At 42.1% G+C, this 18,547-nt stretch overlaps 3 protein-coding genes across 3 annotated transcripts in view; 1 reads left to right on the top strand and 2 right to left on the bottom strand.

The window, feature by feature from the left end:
* Positions 1–89, bottom strand: part of wdr32 (WD repeat domain 32) — a 6,088-nt gene extending 5,999 nt beyond the window's left edge. Inside the window, exon 1 of the mRNA XM_008314196.1 lies at positions 79–89. Within this exon, the coding sequence (XP_008312418.1) occupies positions 79–89 (11 nt within the window). The remainder of the gene's footprint in view (positions 1–78) is intronic.
* Positions 90–3,732: 3,643 nt separating this feature from the next.
* On the top strand, positions 3,733–11,899 carry hhipl2 (HHIP-like 2). The gene is made up of 9 exons (XM_025056450.1): positions 3,733–4,342; positions 5,112–5,764; positions 6,704–6,847; positions 7,350–7,681; positions 7,793–7,919; positions 8,419–8,564; positions 8,667–8,748; positions 10,099–10,184; positions 11,132–11,899. The coding sequence occupies exons 1-9, from the start codon at positions 4,001–4,003 to the stop codon at positions 11,521–11,523; spliced, it is 2,304 nt and encodes a 767-aa protein (XP_024912218.1). The 5' UTR covers positions 3,733–4,000; the 3' UTR covers positions 11,524–11,899.
* Positions 11,900–14,954: 3,055 nt separating this feature from the next.
* The window catches only part of marc1 (mitochondrial amidoxime reducing component 1), a 5,533-nt gene continuing 1,940 nt past the window's right edge, over positions 14,955–18,547 (bottom strand). The window contains exons 3-7 of the mRNA XM_008313844.3: positions 17,752–17,908; positions 17,471–17,614; positions 17,126–17,187; positions 16,972–17,043; positions 14,955–16,271 (exon numbers count right to left, since the gene is read on the bottom strand). Coding sequence (XP_008312066.1) covers positions 16,145–16,271; positions 16,972–17,043; positions 17,126–17,187; positions 17,471–17,614; positions 17,752–17,908 — 562 coding nt within the window. The 3' untranslated portion in view covers positions 14,955–16,144. The remainder of the gene's footprint in view (positions 16,272–16,971; positions 17,044–17,125; positions 17,188–17,470; positions 17,615–17,751; positions 17,909–18,547) is intronic.

Genomic DNA, 18,547 nt, shown 5'->3' with positions numbered 1-18,547 from the left:
CTGCGGCGACCGCACCGTCTGGCTTTCAGGGAGCAGCGTGTCGGCAAGCCGACCGAAAAGTGCTCTTACTCCGCTCACCCGGCCAGCATGAACCCGTTTTCTTTGCTGTGGTGCTTTAAGGCGTCATGGCGGTAGGTTTTTAACTGCACAGGTTTAGGGTTTACATGAGACTAATTTTATTTTGATACAAGACCTGGCAGCGCCTGAACGCCGCGCGTCAAGACGAGCGAGCTTTGCTGAAATAGTACCGGAAATCCGCGACGACTTCAAAATAAGTGTCCGTGAAGGCACTCATCCGATTCCTTTAATGTTGACAAGGATAGAAATAGCTAACTAGACTGGATATGGTCCATTGTTGTTTTTACGTATAAGACCATGATAAACAGCATTCTGTAAATTGGTTGCGATGAGGACACCTGTATATTTATCAAAAAGGTTGAACATCTAGGTTTAAAAAATTAAAATTGAACAAAAATTCAGGTGATAGGTTTTAAGCGTTTGACTGAAACAGAGAACCCACCTGGCAAGTATAACCTGGAGTGTGTGTTAACTGAACGCCATGGATTACTGATGTTACGTTTTCTTAATGATGTCACAATAAGTTAACCGAACAACACATGTGCCTAAAAATATTTCACTCTCGGTTCGCAAATTATTACTTTTATTATTTCCAATTGTTATAACGCTCATGGAACGAAATTATCAACACGATTTAACGGTGAAAATCCTACACAGAAGTAATCCGTTTATCTCACAGGCAGCTTGACGACTCTACCTCCATCAAAACAAATGCAGAATCAAAGAAATGACGAGTTTCCGCTTCCGCTCGCAGTTTGAGACGTTCACAGGACTGCTGCTGCCACCTACTGGAAAAGATATGAGATATCCCTAAATTACTAAATTAAGGAAGCGATGAGGTGATTTTATCCATAGATATGGATTCTATTGTCTTTTTTTTTCAAATGAAAATGTTGTGTTCGTGTTGCATCGTAGATTATTATGACATGGACTGTCATAAACACCAGTTAATAATTCAATCATCTATAATAAGGAACATATTGTTTGCACACCGATGTCTTCCTTTTTCTGTTTTTCCATATTTCTTTTTTTGCTCCAGTCTTAAAAATTAAACAAAGCTTAAATTATGTGATTTTATTAGTCAACCGCCTTAAACAACTATTAACTCTTGACATGAACACTCTGATATTTGGCAGATCCAAGTTAGCCTGTAGCAATGATTGATCATTAAATGTTCATCACATATCCGTTCTACTTTCATACTACACCCAGTCTTGAAATTTGATCTGGTTTCACAGCTGAGCTGAACTTTATTAAAGTTCAATTTAACATCTGAAAATGTCCTGCCAAGAGTGAAAGGAAAACTTAAAAAAAATAACTTTAAAAACTATTTTTTCATCAATATTATATTATCAGTTCTTAATAGAGCACACAGTCTTGTATCATCAAAACCAACAACAAATCACACAATAACCAGTATTTGGGACTAAGAATTTAACTGTCTGTCCCCGCAAAAAATATGGTCTTCAGTTGGAGCTTTCTGCCAATGTGTCCATAAAAAACTGCCCTCTTTCTAAAGTGAGGGTCAACTCTCGATAAATGTGGAGGTTTGAACACAAACTATGACACAGTAATGACCACAAAGACACCAAATCTGAATATTTTCTGTCCTGATTCTGGCAGTGATGAGGAGCTAAACTACTTTGAGCTTCCTTCAGACCTTGATTGGTGGTTCCACAGTGTAGTGGTTAGCAGAGAGCAGAGAGTCCAGGGTTCGATTCCCAGAGGAACCACATACTTGATCATGTTAATCCTCTTCCGTAGGTCGCTTTGGATAAAAGCGTCTGCTAAATGCATAAGATGTAAATGTAAATGTAAATCTCCTACAAAACTCACTCTGGACTTTTCCTCTAACGTCTGCCAGCACCCTACAGTCAAATTCCTGAATACTGAGGATTTTGCTGCTGCTCCTGTGGAAGTGTCTGGTTCAGACTCTGTCCTGCTGCTCTGCTCAGACAAAAGGCTCTTCTAATAAATGATACACCTGCTCTCCTTCATGATTCTTTAGGACTATTTAGAATAGTGCAGCGTTTGCCAACAGGTTTTCACCATCTCATAGTTATACATGCTGTGCCTCGTTCTTGGTTCTGTAGTTCCTGTGATACAGAAACAGGCCTTCAGGGCCTTCCATTTCTCTGTTTTCTCCAGCTGTTTCGTTTAACTCCTTGGAACGAGCAAAGACGTGAGGTCATTTCTGTAACCTCCAGCTGAAGAAACAAGATAAAAACCAATAAATCCTTAGTATCAAAAATCAGGAGACCCCAGGACCCTCAGCTAAAAAAAAACCCAAGATGGCTGCTCCTCATATCAACTCTAACCCATCCTTCTGTCTGTTTACAGTGTGTTATTTACCATGTTATTATTAAGTTATCTCTTCTTTAACTATTCTTTAACTAAAGAATGACAAATACGATTTTATGGCACACTTATGCAGTATAATAATACCAATACTACTACTACTACTACTACTACTACTACTACTACTACTAATAATAATAATAATAATAATAATAATGACATTTCTTATTACTATAACTACTCTCTTTCTCTCTCTCTATATATATATGTATAGATATATTTGCAAACCAAATGTTATTTTACTTTTGTCCATATAGCAGTAGTTCTAAAATAATCATACTAGTACCATATATGGACACACTACTTGTAAATGTCTTGAATTTGGGCCTTGATTCATGGCAGAAGTTCCTGAAATTAATTGTAAATAAAAATCACATCTCTGCGCGGCACTAGTTGTAGTGTATTTCACCTGTGGGTTTGTTGCCTTGTTTACTAATAATGAGTTGTGGTCTCTATACCATCACTGATGAGAGCGTTATAAATGTTACTCTATATACGGAGTAACATTTATCAGTGCAGATGTTCTGATGAGACCATTAAAAATACATCATAAAAGTAGTGGTGGAGTGGGTGAGCCGTCGGCTCTGAGCTATAGTAGCTGCTCTGTGCTTTTTGGCGATGCTATAAGGTGATGACATCCACTCTCTGTAGGCTATAATCATATAAAAGGGGCGACATGTCGGGGCAGGGGCAGGTGCAGCACGACGCCTCTGCTGTTCACTGGAGACACTGAGCTGCAGTCGACACGAGCCCGCAGGAGCTTTCACGTAAATGGGAGACTAAATTACAGTTTCTGTTGTGTTGTGTTTTCCACTGGGTGTTTGCCGAACACAACACAACACAACACACAGCCTCGTGTCTATGTGTGTGTGTGTGTGTGTGTGTGTACATGTATGTGGTATCTGTAGGACAGGTTCTTGTGAAGAGGAGTGACCTTCTCAGAGAAGAACTGTACATTGGACACAGCCGTGGTCTCCAAATATTTTTACCAGATTTTTTTCTGTCCAGTCACGAAAAAAAAAAAAAGTTTGAGTCAAGTTTAGGTCCTGATGAAAAACCTGGTCCAAAGAAAAGGCCTGGTTCTGCAGATGAAGTCCTGACTCAGAGTCTGGTATTTCTATATTTGTGTGGACTTTTTTTAAAAAAAAAAGCATTTGTCATGGGGACAGTGTCCTTGTGGGGACAGTTTGTGGGGACAGTTTGTGGGTCCCCACTGGGTGAGAAGATATTTTGAGGTTCAAGATTTTTGGTTTGGCGTTAGGAGTAGACTTAGTGTCAGATTAAAGTTAGGATTGAGATTAGGCATAAACTGTATTAGTAATGTATGGGGATATAGGGAAGGTATATGGTCACAACAACAACAACAAACAACAACAACAGCAGCAGCAGAGCTTTGCGTCTAGTGCAGAGATTTAAAGAGAGTTAAAGACAGGCATGTCCACGTCCATGCGTTTGCGCACGCGTTGTGCATGCATCCACGTGCACGCGTGCAGCCTCGCTGCAGATCTGACTCGTACATAAAGGGGAGCAGCCAGTCAGGTTCTTTCGGCGGCAGACGGCAAAAATGATAGGCGCACCACTGGATGCTGCACTCCATCCAGGCGCGGGACCAGGACCCAGATCAGCCAGGAAGACCCCGAGGCGCCCAGAGCTGGTCCGGCTCATCTGGCCACTGATGCTGTTCACGCTGGTCCACAGAGCATCAGCTCACCCTCAGTGTCTGGACTTCGAGCCGCCCTTCAAACCGCCCTGGCACCTGGAGTTCTGCCGGCAGTACGAGGAGTTCGGATGCTGCGACCAGAAGACAGACAACGCGATCGCGGAGAGATACTGGGACATCATCGAGGAGCTGGAGGCGGCGGGTCAGGAGCTGTGTGCTGACATGTTGAAGGAAGTCATGTGTCAGGTACTGGAGTGGCCCGCACACTTTGGATAATTATCACTGTGGTAAATAATAATAATAATAATAAACAACAACTTTACAGAGTCAGTAAATCAGTTTGCGGTATTTCCCAAGTACCTTGATGCAACAAATACGTAATTTCTTTTAAAGTACAAATTAAAAAATGTAACAGTGTAAATCCTATCATTACATAAACAGATGACTATTAACAAATGAAACGGTTAATTTAAACGGTAAATTAAACGAATTAAACGAGGTTCCCAATCAAATGTAGAATGTTTTAAATTACATCAATTCTTTTATTTCAAAGAAGTTATACTGCTGTATAACCCAGGCGTGGTCAAACTGTGTGGCTCGCGGACCACAATGGGTCCTAAAATTTGACAGGAGGGCCGGGTCAGGAGGAGATCGATGGAGCGTAGAAGATAAATGACATGTAATAAATATCATGCGTAAAAGGATAAAATGATAAAATACTTTTAGCCTTTTCTACGCCATCTATTGGGGAAATGCAGGCATTGCAGGGAAAAGGCAGAAGTATAACGCTAATATAAATTAATATCATAATTTGGACAAGTTTGGTGGGCCGGATTAAAAGGCCAAATGGGCCGCATCTGGCCCCCGGGCCGTAGTTTGCCCATGTCTGGTATAACCCAAACTACTGCCCCACTGATCGTGAAGAGGCGACATGTGTAGAAGCTAAGCTGCCACTGATCGAGAAGAGGCGACATGTGTAGAAGCTAAGCTCCAGTGTCCGTTGTGTCTCGTCCAGGAATGTTCTCCATATGCAGCCCACCTGTACGACGCTGAAGACCCATACACACCCGTACGAGAACTTCCTGGCCTCTGCTTCGGCTACTGTTCGGAGTTCCACGGCCAGTGTGCTCATGTGTTGAAGTACCTGACCCACAACCGGCGGCTGCTGGACACCTCTGTGAGGGACATGTCCACCTTCTGCAGCATGGTGGACCTCTCCGACCAGGACTACTGCTACCCCAATGTTCTGAAGACCACCGACCTCAACAGCAACCTGGGCCAGGTGGTGGAGGACCCCAAAGGGTGCCTGCAGCTGTGCCTGACAGAGGTGGCCAACAGCCTGAGGAACCCAGTGTTGATGCTGCACAGTGGAGACCACACCCACCGCATGTTCATCGCCGAGCAGGTGGGCTTCGTGTGGGTCTACCTGCCGGACGGCAGCCGACTGGAGCGGCCGTTCCTGGACCTCAGCGGGGAGGTGATGACCACACCCTGGCTGGGCGATGAGAGAGGGTTCCTGGGAATGGCCTTTCACCCCAAATACAGAGACAACGGCCTCTTCTTCATCTACTACTCCATCCAGGTCAACAACAAGCTGGAGAAAGTCAGGATCAGTGAGATGAAGGTGTCTGCTCACGACATGAACGTGGCTGACCCACACTCTGAGAGGTCAGGACGTCCAGTCAGTGCTGTTCACTGTCAGGGTTTACTATTATATCTGCTATGTTTCTGAACTCATGTGTTAAGTTTGAGTTGGTTTATCTTCAGAACCTATTGCTAATTTAGTCTCCGCGTCTTGTCTATAATTAGCTCCATATTAGCTACATTCTCAGCCAAGACCTTTAGATAAGATGAAGGTTTGAGAAAACTTTTACAAGACCATAACAATAATGGCTAGATTTTAGCCATAAGTTAGCCAAAAATAAGCTAGCTAATAATTAGCTAAAATAGCAAAAATAGACAAGAGTAAGAAATAAATCTACGTTTTTAAGTAGCCAAAAGTGTCTGATGATAAACAAAGTAAATTTTAACAAATATATATATAGATAACACGCATAAAATATATAATATTTACCACTAAAACTAAAGTATTTCATTAGTTAAAGCACCTGAACATCTTGCCTTAGTAACCACTAAGAACAACATAGTTGAATAGGAGCCACAGTGATTTATACAATACATCATGTTTCACTGTAAAGTACTGCAGTAACCTGATGATGGCTCTCTTAAAAAAATCTTACCCTGCTAATTACCCTGCTACAAATCCCTGGATCGCAGCCACTCTGGGGGCCTCAGGCCAAAACGTTTGACACCATTTATCTGCTGACACCTTTGGTTGTGAGCCCGCGCTAACTCTGTGCTCTGTGTGTTGATGGTAAGCTCCAGGTAGCTGCTGAAAGAAAAGAGTGAAGATTTAATTCTGCCAAAATGTAATTATGTGCATTTATACAAACATCCAGAGTTGGGATTGACAGGAAAAACAGTCGGTGTTTGACGCCTTGATCTCCAGTCAGGCTCTGGTATCTGAAACGTCTGTAAAATAAATCAATAAACCAAGAAGGGATGCATGACCTTTGACCTGTGTCCCTGTCTTTTTCTCACTCTCAGGGTGGTGTTAGAGATCGAGGAGCCTGCTGCCAACCACAACGGAGGACAGCTGCTGTTTGGACTGGACGGATATTTGTACATCTTCACTGGAGACGGTGGAAAAGCTGGAGATCCATTTGGGAAATATGGAAATGCCCAAAACAAGTATGTGGTTTAGCAAACCTCTGGGGGCAGATTGGTACACTACGCTCAAAATATTATGACATGTACACTGCAACTTTGATCAGTGAGGAGCTAGTTTAAGCCAAGAAGAAAACCAAAATTAACTCATTAATAGCTACAGTACGAGTTAGTTAGTTAGAAAATATAGTAGGAGTAGCAAGAAGAAAGATATTAAGGTGATGACCAAATGTGAAAACAACTGTTAAGGTTCTTTAAAATGTTCCTGTTGCTAAGACAATAGCTAATTGGTAACTGATCAGCTAATTTATAGCTTTTTACCTGTTTGATACAGAAAAAAAACAAAAAAAAACAAAACAGAAAAACTGCCAAATCCTACCTAAAAGCTAGATTACGTATAACAGAAATCAGGCTAAAACTAAATATTTGTTCAGAAAACTAAAATTTGAATTGATCAGAGAGCTAAAATGTAACCATAAAACTGACCAAAGTAAAGACACCATTTCAGCTGAACCTTCTTTTCCAGGAGTGCTCTGCTGGGGAAAGTTCTCAGACTGGACGTGGACGGTACCGAGCCCAGTGGGAGGCCCTACAGGATCCCACCTGACAACCCTTTCATCGGCGACTCTGGCGCCCGACCTGAGGTGTACGCGTACGGAGTCAGGAACATGTGGCGATGCTCCGTGGACCGTGGAGATCCTGTGAGTCTCTCCGGTCGAGGCAGGATCTTCTGTGGAGACGTGGGTCAGAATCGCTACGAGGAGATCGACATCATAGTGAAAGGAGGGAACTACGGATGGAGAGCTAAAGAGGGGTTTGAGTGCTACGACCTGAAACTCTGCCACAACGCCTCTCTGAGTGAGTATCTTCATCGCTCCAACACCACCTGTTCATTCTCCCTCAGTCTGCCTTTTTGGACATTTTTGAATCCTTCAGATTTGACTATGTTTTTTTTTTCTGCCCTGACAGATGACGGCCTGCCTATATTTGCGTACAGCCATCATGTTGGGAAGTCTGTGACGGGGGGATATGTGTACAGAGGCTGTGAATCACCCAATCTGAACGGACTGTACATCTTTGGTGACTTTATGAGTGGGTAAGAGCAGATTACATCAGATTAAAAAGTAGCCAAACACAGAGCCAAAACAGCATGTTCTCGTCTGTCCAGGACTATGGCTAAAAGATAACCTAACAGCACAGCTCAACATTGGCTGAAAAGTATAAAAGATAGCCAATAATGGCCAAAAAAAAGCCAAGCATAAAAGCTGTTAAATGTTAGCTAAGGTGGAGCAATTGCTTACATCTAGATAAGATTTGTGTTAAAAAAAAAGAAAGGTTTGTGTTGAAAAAATACAAGTACAAACTATACATATTCAGATTATTTAGATTATTTACCCAAAAAGACTAAAAGCTAGCAAAACAATGCTAAAAGTTAAGTCAGTCAAAAGAAACTTGGAGTGAGCCATAAGTACAGAGAGATGGATGGATGATTAAAGTAGTAAATATAATATAATATAATATAATATAATATAATATAATATAATGTAATATAATATAATATAATATAATATAATCCTTCCTGTCAAATGTTGCAGTCGAATAATGGCCTTAGAAGAAGACAAAACCACAGGAGGCTGGAGAGAGAGGAGTGTTTGTATGGGAGACACCAAAACCTGCTCTTTTCCTGGACTCATCAATCATCACCACAAGTTCATCATCTCCTTTGCTGAAGATGAAGCAGGTGACACATCCTGGAGTCTCTGACAGGCTGCAGATGTTTGGACGTCGTCAGCTGTAACGTCACTGACCAGACTTTTTTTTCTTCTTTTCTCCACTGTTGCAGGAGAACTCTACTTCATGGCCACAGCGTATCCCAGCTCCTCCTCTCCCTACGGAACTGTTTTCAAGTTCAGGGATCCTTCCAGGTAAAGTCTGCACGTCAGTTCATCATTTAGCACGGAGACGGTTTACGGAGATTAGCATGATAGAAATACCAACATGTTACTGCAGTACACGGGTTAAAAAAAACACTGATCTACTCCAGTAGAACATGCTGTTAATTGTGATCCTATTTAGAGGAAAGTGGAGTCAACGACAGCTAGTTTGGCCGCTCACTGCCTCTGAACTTTTGATTTCAAATGTTGACGGTGGTGGTTAATTCCTCAGTCGTTGGTCATCTTTTAACTTAGCAGGATGCTAACTGCCATTAACTGATAACATTACTGGTCTGATCCAGTGGACTCCTCCTCTGAACCTTATTTAAAACCCCATGATTCGTGCAAAACTGAAAACAAAAATTCAATCCAAACCATTTAAGTAAATAATGCAAGTGAAAAGTACAGTCGAACCTCAATTTTCAAACTTAATTCCTTCCTGAAGGCCGTACATGAACTGAAAAGTTCGAAAACTGAAACAACCTTCTCCATAGGAGTCAATGTAAAAAGGATGAATCCGTTCCTGAACCCCTGATGATTCATGTTTAGACTTTTTCAACCGTATTTTTTGTACAAGTTCATACACGAAACCAATAAATATAATTGGATCTAATAAAAAAGATAAACACAACTGAACAAAGAATAAGGCTATACATGGGAAAGGCAGTTTCACTCTGAACTGGCCGTAGTGTGAATGTGAGTGTGAATGGTTGTTTTTCCCTGAATGTTGCTCTGTGATTGACGGGTGACCTGACGACTGCTGGGATTGGTTGAATGAATGTTGATGGTTAATCTATAGGTAAAGATCAGTTCAAAGCAGGTTCACAGTCTTATACCATCACCAGTGAACCGGCGGTTCAGTTCAAAGGTTAAAGGTTGGTTCCTGTGATCTGAACAAAGGAGCATCATGTTGAGGTGGTTCAAACTGAGGCTCCATTCTCAAAACTACACCACGTTGGTCTCAGCAAAACAACTGCAGGTTTGTACTTCCCACCAGGATAGATTATATACAGTTTGAAGTGTTGATTGTCCAGTTTCTATTTGTGTAGGATCACTGTGTAGGAGAACGAGATCTGTCTGAGAAAAAAAAAAAAAGAGCTTGAAAACTTCAGCGGCAGCTGCCAAAGTAAAAAAACCACAACAACAAACCACACATTTGGTCCAATAAAAACATCACTATGAGGAAAAGCAACAGCAGAAACTGCTTCATGACTCCATCTGATGAGTAATGACTACAATTATAATAATTGGAGATGAGAAATCTTATTTTGGGAGGCATGTTCCGCACAGAGTGTGGGGGCTGAGTGGGGGGAGGTCTCACATCTACGTCTCCTTCTGCAGGAGAGCTCCTCCAGGAAAGTGCAAACAGAAGTCACTGCCAGTCAAAGTGAAGGGGAAAAAGATCCCGTTCGTACCCAGAGAACGTAAGTGTCTGCCTTCAGAAGTTCATCCTCACTTCACTGTCTTCAGCTCGTACTTGAAATATTTACGATCTGCGCGAACAACACCGAAGAACATTTCAGATATATGATATCATTTACAGTTGGAGTTCTCTACCACCTAGAACCACAGACAGGTGGTTCCACAGAGAAACAAACATGACATATTATTTGAATTTTATATATTTATTTATTTAAAAGGGCAAAGGATTTTTTTAAAAAAAAACTATTTTTCTAGCAAACACCACTACACCTGCTAAGACCTGCTGTCAAAATAAAAGTCCTTGGAGTTCTTTTAAAAAAAAGACAGTTTCAGAATAAAAGAATCTAGCAAACACCTCTACACCTGCTAAGACCTGCTGTCAATTTTTAAAAAAAGACAGTTTCAGAATAAAAGAAAATTTATAATCCTGCTTCACCTGTGAAGGGGTTAAAGGTCGTCCTGAAGTTTTAGTTTTAAAAAAGTGGCTTACCAAAAATGAAATGACTATTTCATTATTGACATCGCAGCAGATGTCACCATGTCAACTCACAGGCGGCCACAAGGGAGGCGCTATTAAGTATGTGTTTCCTCTAGGGCTCGAACCCTGGACCTTCTGCATGTAGGGCAGATGTGTGAGACAGGCATGAGAGACATCAGGACTAGAAGACTAAACAGTTCCCTGCTCCAGAGCTAGGACTTTTGAGGAGTACACTTTAACCATGAACTAGAACTGTTTTACTGTTTGCAAGGTACCGATGTCCAAAAGACATTTTGACCAAACATGTCCTACCAGAGATGTTGTCTCAGAGGGACATCCAGAAAGCCTGGACATGATCATCCACATCAGAAATGAATCCAAATTGGAAACAAAAACTGAAGAATGTGTCCTAACATCAGCACTGAGATCTCTCTGCTGTTTAACTGGTACTGATGACATTTGTTGTTTCATCACATGTGTTGGACACCAATGAAAAGCCCACCAGACCACCACCCAGACTGGTCAGACTCACCACCAGAGCCCCGGTGTCAAACCGCAGAGTCGAACCTTCCACAACAACAGCGGCAGCGGCCCGTGTGACCCAGGCCAGCACTGACCCACTCAGGCTGAAAACCACAGACGCCCGACACAGGCAGAAAGATGTGCTGAAACCATGGAAGAAGAAGAACAAAGTCCTGAAGAAGAAGAAGAAGGTCGGAGAACAAACGAAGAAGGAAAAGAAGAAGACCATGACGAGGCAGACATCCAGGACACGGACAAAAACGATACGGCCGACCGGCGGCCGAGACAGAATAAACACAGAGACCAAACAGACTGGACCGAAGGATCCAACACCGTCCACCTGAGGAGGACACAGAGACGGGCCAGACTGGACAAAAACAGCATCAGTGTCAAAGTGTCCGCAGCTGCAGGTCCCACTTTGACCAGTCAAACGAATCTGAATGTGGAAAAACCACAGAACACAACAAGGACACGATGAAAAAGCACTTTAGGTCAGTCGTTATTTGTTCCTTTTCCTCACCTCATGTTGATGTTGTTGAGCTGTACTGTATATGTAGAGAATATGATGATTAATACCAGTGTCAAATAAATATGAACCCACAGCCAACAGCTAAAAACAGAATGCACTCAGCATCACCTCCATATGTCACCGCTAACAAGCTTTAGCTTGTTTTCATCGAACCGCCACGAAAGCTGATATACACAAAACAGATACTAAATCTTTTGAGTCAAGTCTGTTAATCAGCCATAAATCCCTGAAATTCATGTCTTTATACCTTTGGTTTGCAAACCAAGGTGTGATATATGCTTCACAGACTGTGATTAATTGGCTGCTGCGTGGATGTTTGCACTTGCAGCACCAAGTGAACTTTCTCTTTGTGTGACTTTGGAAATGAAGAGAATCTGCAGGTTTTACCAAAAGGCTCTGAGGGGGAATGGGTTCCTGACGTGATCAGTACTTACCCCTGAATGCACCATGTTTGACCCCGGTCCACTACACTATTCTATAGACAGTACTATACTGTGCTGTGCTGTATGAAACTAGACTCCATTATGTAGTTGGTCTGACTCTGTTTGAAGTGACAAGCCTCACATGGTGTTTAGTTAAACAGCAGCTTCTGTATTGGTCGTTCTGAGCCTCTGTTTACTCTGATACAGCTGAGTATAGCATTGTTGACTATCAGATACTGTACTAGGTCGTGGTTCTCCCTCTAAAGAACAAAGAGACAACTGTGGTGTCCAACGAAGTTTGTCTTTAAAGTGTTGAACTGTTCCTTTAAGGACAGGACTGAGGACTGGACTAATTATGCAAATATGCATGTAATGACACCGTTTCCTCGACATCTTTATTTTTGACGTCCATAAAAAGAGTAAATGAGCGTCTCTGTCACTTTTAGAAACGTAAACCGGTTGGAAATAGAAGTAAGGAGTAAATACACACGCTCACAAAATCAGAGCTAAACATGACGGTGGTAAAAATACACACCAGAACGTGTCGCATCCATGTGTGTGTGTGTCAGTGTTGCTCTGTAATTAAAAACCTCCCAGACCGCTGTGGTAGACCGTGTGTCCACCAAAGACTGCCGTAAATGTAAAGCTGTTCCTGGCAGCCGTGTGCAGCCCAACACCATGAGGGGGCGTACATCCCTCAATATAAAGTTAGTTCTCTGATGATGATGATGATGATGATGATGATGATGATGATGATGATGATGATCAGCTCAGTCCTGAAACTGAATGTCTCATTTTCATAATAGAAATTATGAAAAGAATGTTTATTGTCAGGGACGAGGGCGCTACATGTAAAACTAAATTGCGGAGGCATTTTCCAGACAGAGTCACGACAGAGAAAGAACTGCTACGATAAAAATCAACGACGGTCAGAACAGTCAGGTTAGCTGAGGGCAGAGACGACGACGTCCTGCTGCCGACACAGGTGTGATAACATGTCAGACTGCTGCTGCTGTGATGATGGTATTACGGTGATGGGTATGAGCGGAGGGTCGGGGAGGGGGGGGATGAACCAGCTGTAACACTGAAAAGACGTCAACAATCTGCGTCAGAACTGAAGCCATGAGATCAGCATTAACTCCACTGTACTGTACTGTACTGTACTATACTGTACTGTACTGTACTGCACTGCACTGTACTGTACTGTACTATAATATTCTAGTCTGTGTCATACAGTATGATACATGTCCTGTGCAATACTATACTATACTATACACCAAATACCCGTGACCTCTGCATTTTACCCCTCACCAAAGTGAGCTCAGCTCAGGAGCCCGGGGACGATGCCATGCTCAGTGGTAACTTGGCAGCTGTCGGACTTGAACCTGAAACCTTCCAGACCCAAGTCCGCTTTTATAACCACCAAGCCACCATACTATACTACACTATATTTTACACTTTACTATGCTACACTACACACCTGGACCTTAGCATATGTATATATATTTGCACCAACCAACACAACTGGGAATCATGTTCCACCTATTGAAGCCACCAGTGGAACACCAGTTGGACATCAGTTGGACACCAGCTGGACACCAGCTGGAGGACCTCTGGACCACAGTGTTGTCCACTCTCAGGACTGCGTTCTTGTGTGAACTTGTTCCTCCTCAGCTTCTTGGTGTTCATCTTAGAGCGCTGTCCCACATTTCCTTGACTGAAGCTCCATGAAATAAACGTCTCTGGGTTCATGTTCAGACATCCTGTTGTAATGCAGAGCTCAAAGGCCTCATTTACTCTGACATCACAGTGAGTCCACTCAGGGCCTTCAACCACAGCATCCCGACTAATTACAAAACTTCATGATTATACATTAGAAGTTAAAGTGATAGTTCAGAGTTTTGGACTCTGAGTCTGAGTTGACTTCAAGTCTCTCATCTCCACCGTACCACCAGGACAGGAAACCAGTCACACCAGTACAGACGGGGGGTTGGGTTAATGAGTTACTGACAGACGCAGCACATGTGACACAAATGTGCAGGTCTTAGTAGAAATCCAGTATGTTGTCTGACTTTGAGATGAAGCTTTTTCCAAATGTCCCAAACGTCCCAGGTGTTTGACTTTGTTACTGAGTCACAGACTCTGCCATAGTGGACATTCTTCACAACGTCCCAGGTGTTTGACTCTGCCATAGTGGACATTCTTCACACTGTCCTTCCTGTCCCACGTGCACACAAACGTGGACAGAACTCTGAGGGTTCTGCAGTGAGGTGGACGTTGGACGGTGTCCTGCTGGACAATGTCTAACGTTGTCTCTCTGTCACTGCCTGAGGGTTTTTTCCCGCAGGGTAAACTCTTTGAAGAAGATAAAACCACACCACTGTTAGACTAACAAGAGGCTGCACTGACTTCTGAAACCAAACACACACACACACACACAAACAACCACTTCCTGTCTTTAAAAAGCAGTATTTATGAGTTTTCTTGAATACTTCACAAATAAGTAAACGTACAAGTATCTGCTCCACGGTGAACATGAAGTTTGACCATGTTGGCCTGAGCCAATCAGGTCGTCTGTGTGTACTTTACTTCACAAAGACCAACACAGTGTGTGTTATGTTTCTCAGGTAAATAATGAAGGTAGAAGAAAAATACTCTAACGCTAATTCTTTGTTCTTTATTTGAAAAGTCATAAACCCGACCACACGGACTGGTTAATTGTAATTGCTCAGATAGTCAAAGGACACAGTTAGGCTGTGGTTATAGTTGAAAACCGGGTTTATTTTTTATGATCTCTTTATCTAATAATGAAGAAAGACCTCAGTAAAATGTATGATTCTGAATTTATTAGGGATTGATGATTTTATTGACTTTTTTAATCAAGAAGACCATTAGAACACAACGTTGAGAAACCATTACTGGAAACACATTACTGCCTTAATGATATTTTTCAATAACTATTTTTTTCTGTTACTCATTATAATTTATAAAATATTAGTATAATATTAGTATAGTATAATTTGCCTTTCATTTCTTTCCCTGATCTTTCATTAATACCTAATTTCCTTTGTTCTATAATGAAACAACTCCCCACATTTCCTCCCAAGTGGATGATTTAAAGAAGTTATCAAAAAGTAATCAGAGTATTCTCACATACTCTGGGAACCACCTTATTCCAACTCTAAAGATACAAAAAACCTGCTAGAGTAGTTTTATTAGAAACGTCTGTCTGACATTTCTATAATGAGTCCGTGGTTTAATATTATCTTTTTTCATTCAGTAATAAAATGAATACTATAAACGCTATAGAAATCTGTGAAAATGTCAAAGAAAAGTCTGAAGCCAACGTGCGCCACAAGAGTTGGATAAATGTCGCCCTCTAGTCCTCCAATGATGTATTACAGGCGAATGCAGCGTTTACCGTAAACATTCCACATAAACGATTACAAAAATGACAAAGGGTGCACAAACATGTCTCACCAGCAAAACAGGATAAACCGCTGCTCTGTTTACAAATGTACACTCACAGTAACAGAGTGCTGCGGTTGAAAAGTCAGCTCAGGATCAGCCGAGGGTTTCAATTCTTCTTCTTATTTATATTAATGCAGTTTTCATGGTATTTTCCTTGTAGATGCCCCCCCCACATTCCAGGATGTTTAGGATTAAAGAATGTAATACACTGTAGAGTAAACGGGCTGTGATTAAAATGTTTAATTCATGTTTGCTCAGACAGACTAACGCCCTAACGCCTTCATCTGTAGAGAGCTGAGCTGTAACAAAACCTGCACTATTGTATAAACACAGTTTCTGTTACATATATGTACATACTTTATTAACAGAGTCTTGAAATTTGTGCCTAGATTATAGTGTCAACTGCATTAACAGAGTTAGTTAAGGTGGACAGATAGTTACTCTGTCCACCTTAACTACCTCTGCTAATAACTTCTTCCATGAGATAATTAAGGCCCTAACAGCGCGGTCACCGTCACCAGTGATGGCGACAGCGTGTCTTTATCAACGGCTGATGTGGTAAACCACGTCTCCCACCTGCAGGATCCCCGTCCGCTCCACCGTGAGCAGTTGACCAAAGAGTGGATCGGACTTGTAGAGCTGTTTCTCAGAGGGAACACACTGACGGTAGCTGTGAAGGAGACATCATCTGTGTGAGTCCAGTTCTAACCCGCACACGTATGGAAATATTTGAGGATTTCATCTAATTTCACTGCCCTAGCAGAGAAGAATTTTTTTTTTAACAGAGAAGAATTTTCTTTTTTTTACCTGAGCATTACTGCTTAACAGTTATCTTGAAAACTTTTAATTATTTTCAGACGGACTTAAATGTTATAACAGGTTGAAAACCCTTACTTTTTAAAATAGATAACATTTAATTATTCCAATTAATCTTTAACAAACAATTACTCTTTTTTTTTTTTTACAACTTTTTTCAAATTAAAAAACATGATGTCCAACAAAAGGCATGCAACCCTTAATGTGGTCCGTGGAGCTCCTGCAGAGGGGTCATAAAATGATTTACTGGGCAAAAGAAAAAGAAAACTTTACCAAATTTTCCATCAAATTTCAATGTCTTCAAATACACAACTGACATCCCAGCATTTACATGTCGTTACAAATCAATGTCTTCAAATACACACTGACATCCCAGCATTTACATGTCGTTGACAATGCTGATATTGTCATCAGTATCAGTTGACAGTCAGTGGCCTCTGTTATACTGTACATTATTTTGGAGGGGGTCTTTGCTCCATCTCTCCATAACTTTGGAGGGTCTTTGGACTGAGGGTTGAAGGATGAGACTAATCAAAATGTTCTTGTAGTTTTACCTCTTCAGTGTCTGCAGAGGTTCTTTCCTGCTGGTTATCCCAGTCTCAGGGTCCACTGTTGTGAAAATGCACCTGCAAATACCAACAAAGTACCGTTTATTCCACGCAGTTTAAATCCCAAGTTCAACCCATCAATCACTTCTCTCCACGTTACCTTCCACATGACATCACACGCTGCAGACGCACACTGCCAATCTGGAGCTCTTTCCATGAATCCTAAAAAAGCAAAGCAGTCGGATTTAGAGTCGGGGATAAATTTAGCGGCAGCTCAGGCTGAAGACGGCGATGGATTAGTCAGAAAAATGTAAAGATGTTTTTTCAGACGGGGGAAAGAGAACATGGGCTAGACAGGTATTTTTAGAATTCTTCAACATTTGATTTGTTTTTCTTTGTTCCCCAGACAGGAAGTTCCAACTGTGATGACAAAGAACCAGGAATAATACAAAGTTTTTAAAGAACTGATTCTTCACTTTGGTTTCCGAAAGAAGAAAATTCTCACCTCAGCGAAGGCCTCGCAATCACTGACCACGATGTTTGGACGGAAACGATTCACCTTCACGCCGTTGTCCAACTTACTGCTCAGGTCCTGGACAGAGGCCTCGGACAACAGCATCACAGGGGCCACGTCCGAATACGCCACCACCTGGACAAACAGAAACACTTCATGAGTAATAGAATTCCAGAGCTTCATTATTACGCCGCAATCATATGGTTTCACTTCGAAAACAGCTGTGTGGGAAAAAGACAAAGACACAACAACTGTCAGGTAACGGCCGCTACCTCGTCATCTGGAAACGGACCCTCTGGCGGTCTTCTGCCCTTCATCTCAGGCTCATGGTGCACCAAGCGAAACGTTTTATTACCGCCTAGATAACGGGTCAGCCACTCAGAGGCCTCGTCCCCACAGTCCAGACCGTGGATGTCAGTACCAAAAACTCTGGAGCACAAAAGAGGTCACACACAACAGGAAGTGGTTGATAAGTTTGTCACAGCACGATCCATAAATCTGAGCGAAGAAAAAAAGCAAACCAAAAGTTGTGAGTTTGAGGACAACAATAATTAAAGACCTATTTTGAGCCGCTGCACATTTTACATTGGTCCACCACCAAACGTGTCATCAAATATAACAATCTTTTTGCCCTAATTTACTCCCTCGGTGTGAAAGTGGACTTGTTTAGCTGAACACGGTGTACCTGCAGGAATTGAAGAAAGACAGACACAAAAATCTTTAATTTTCCACATTACCCCTGATGGTCTCTCACAGCACACTAGCGTTGGGAGTCACTGTGCTACACCAAATGTTGCCCAAGTGCGGAAGAGAACCTCCTAAAACTGCAGTGAAATATGTTCTTCAACCTTCAACTCAATTATCAACAAAAGTTTATATTTCTGCCTCCAGATGTTACAAGAACAGGTCAGACGCCACAGGACACCACTGGACGCCACTGGACGCCACAGGACACCACCGGACACCACAGGACACCACAGGACACCACAGGACACCACAGGACACCACTGGACACCACGGGACACCACAGGACACCACCGGACACCACCGGACACCACAGGACACCAC

This window comes from Cynoglossus semilaevis, chromosome 1, assembly GCF_000523025.1.
Source record: "Cynoglossus semilaevis isolate Cse_v1.0 chromosome 1, Cse_v1.0, whole genome shotgun sequence".
Classification (NCBI taxonomy): domain Eukaryota; kingdom Metazoa; phylum Chordata; class Actinopteri; order Pleuronectiformes; family Cynoglossidae; genus Cynoglossus; species Cynoglossus semilaevis.
This window is presented reverse-complemented; position numbering and strand designations above follow the sequence as displayed.

Bases quoted from the DNA above. Each gene is read 5' to 3' on its own strand.
- hhipl2 (XM_025056450.1), top strand. From the start codon at position 4,001: ATGATAGGCGCACCACTGGATGCTGCACTCCATCCAGGCGCGGGACCA. The intron at 7,920-8,418 runs GTAAGAGCAGAT...CAAATGTTGCAG, and splicing joins TTTGGTGACTTTATGAGTGG to TCGAATAATGGCCTTAGAAG. The intron at 10,185-11,131 runs AGTGTCTGCCTT...TTGTTTCATCAC, and splicing joins GTTCGTACCCAGAGAACGTA to ATGTGTTGGACACCAATGAA.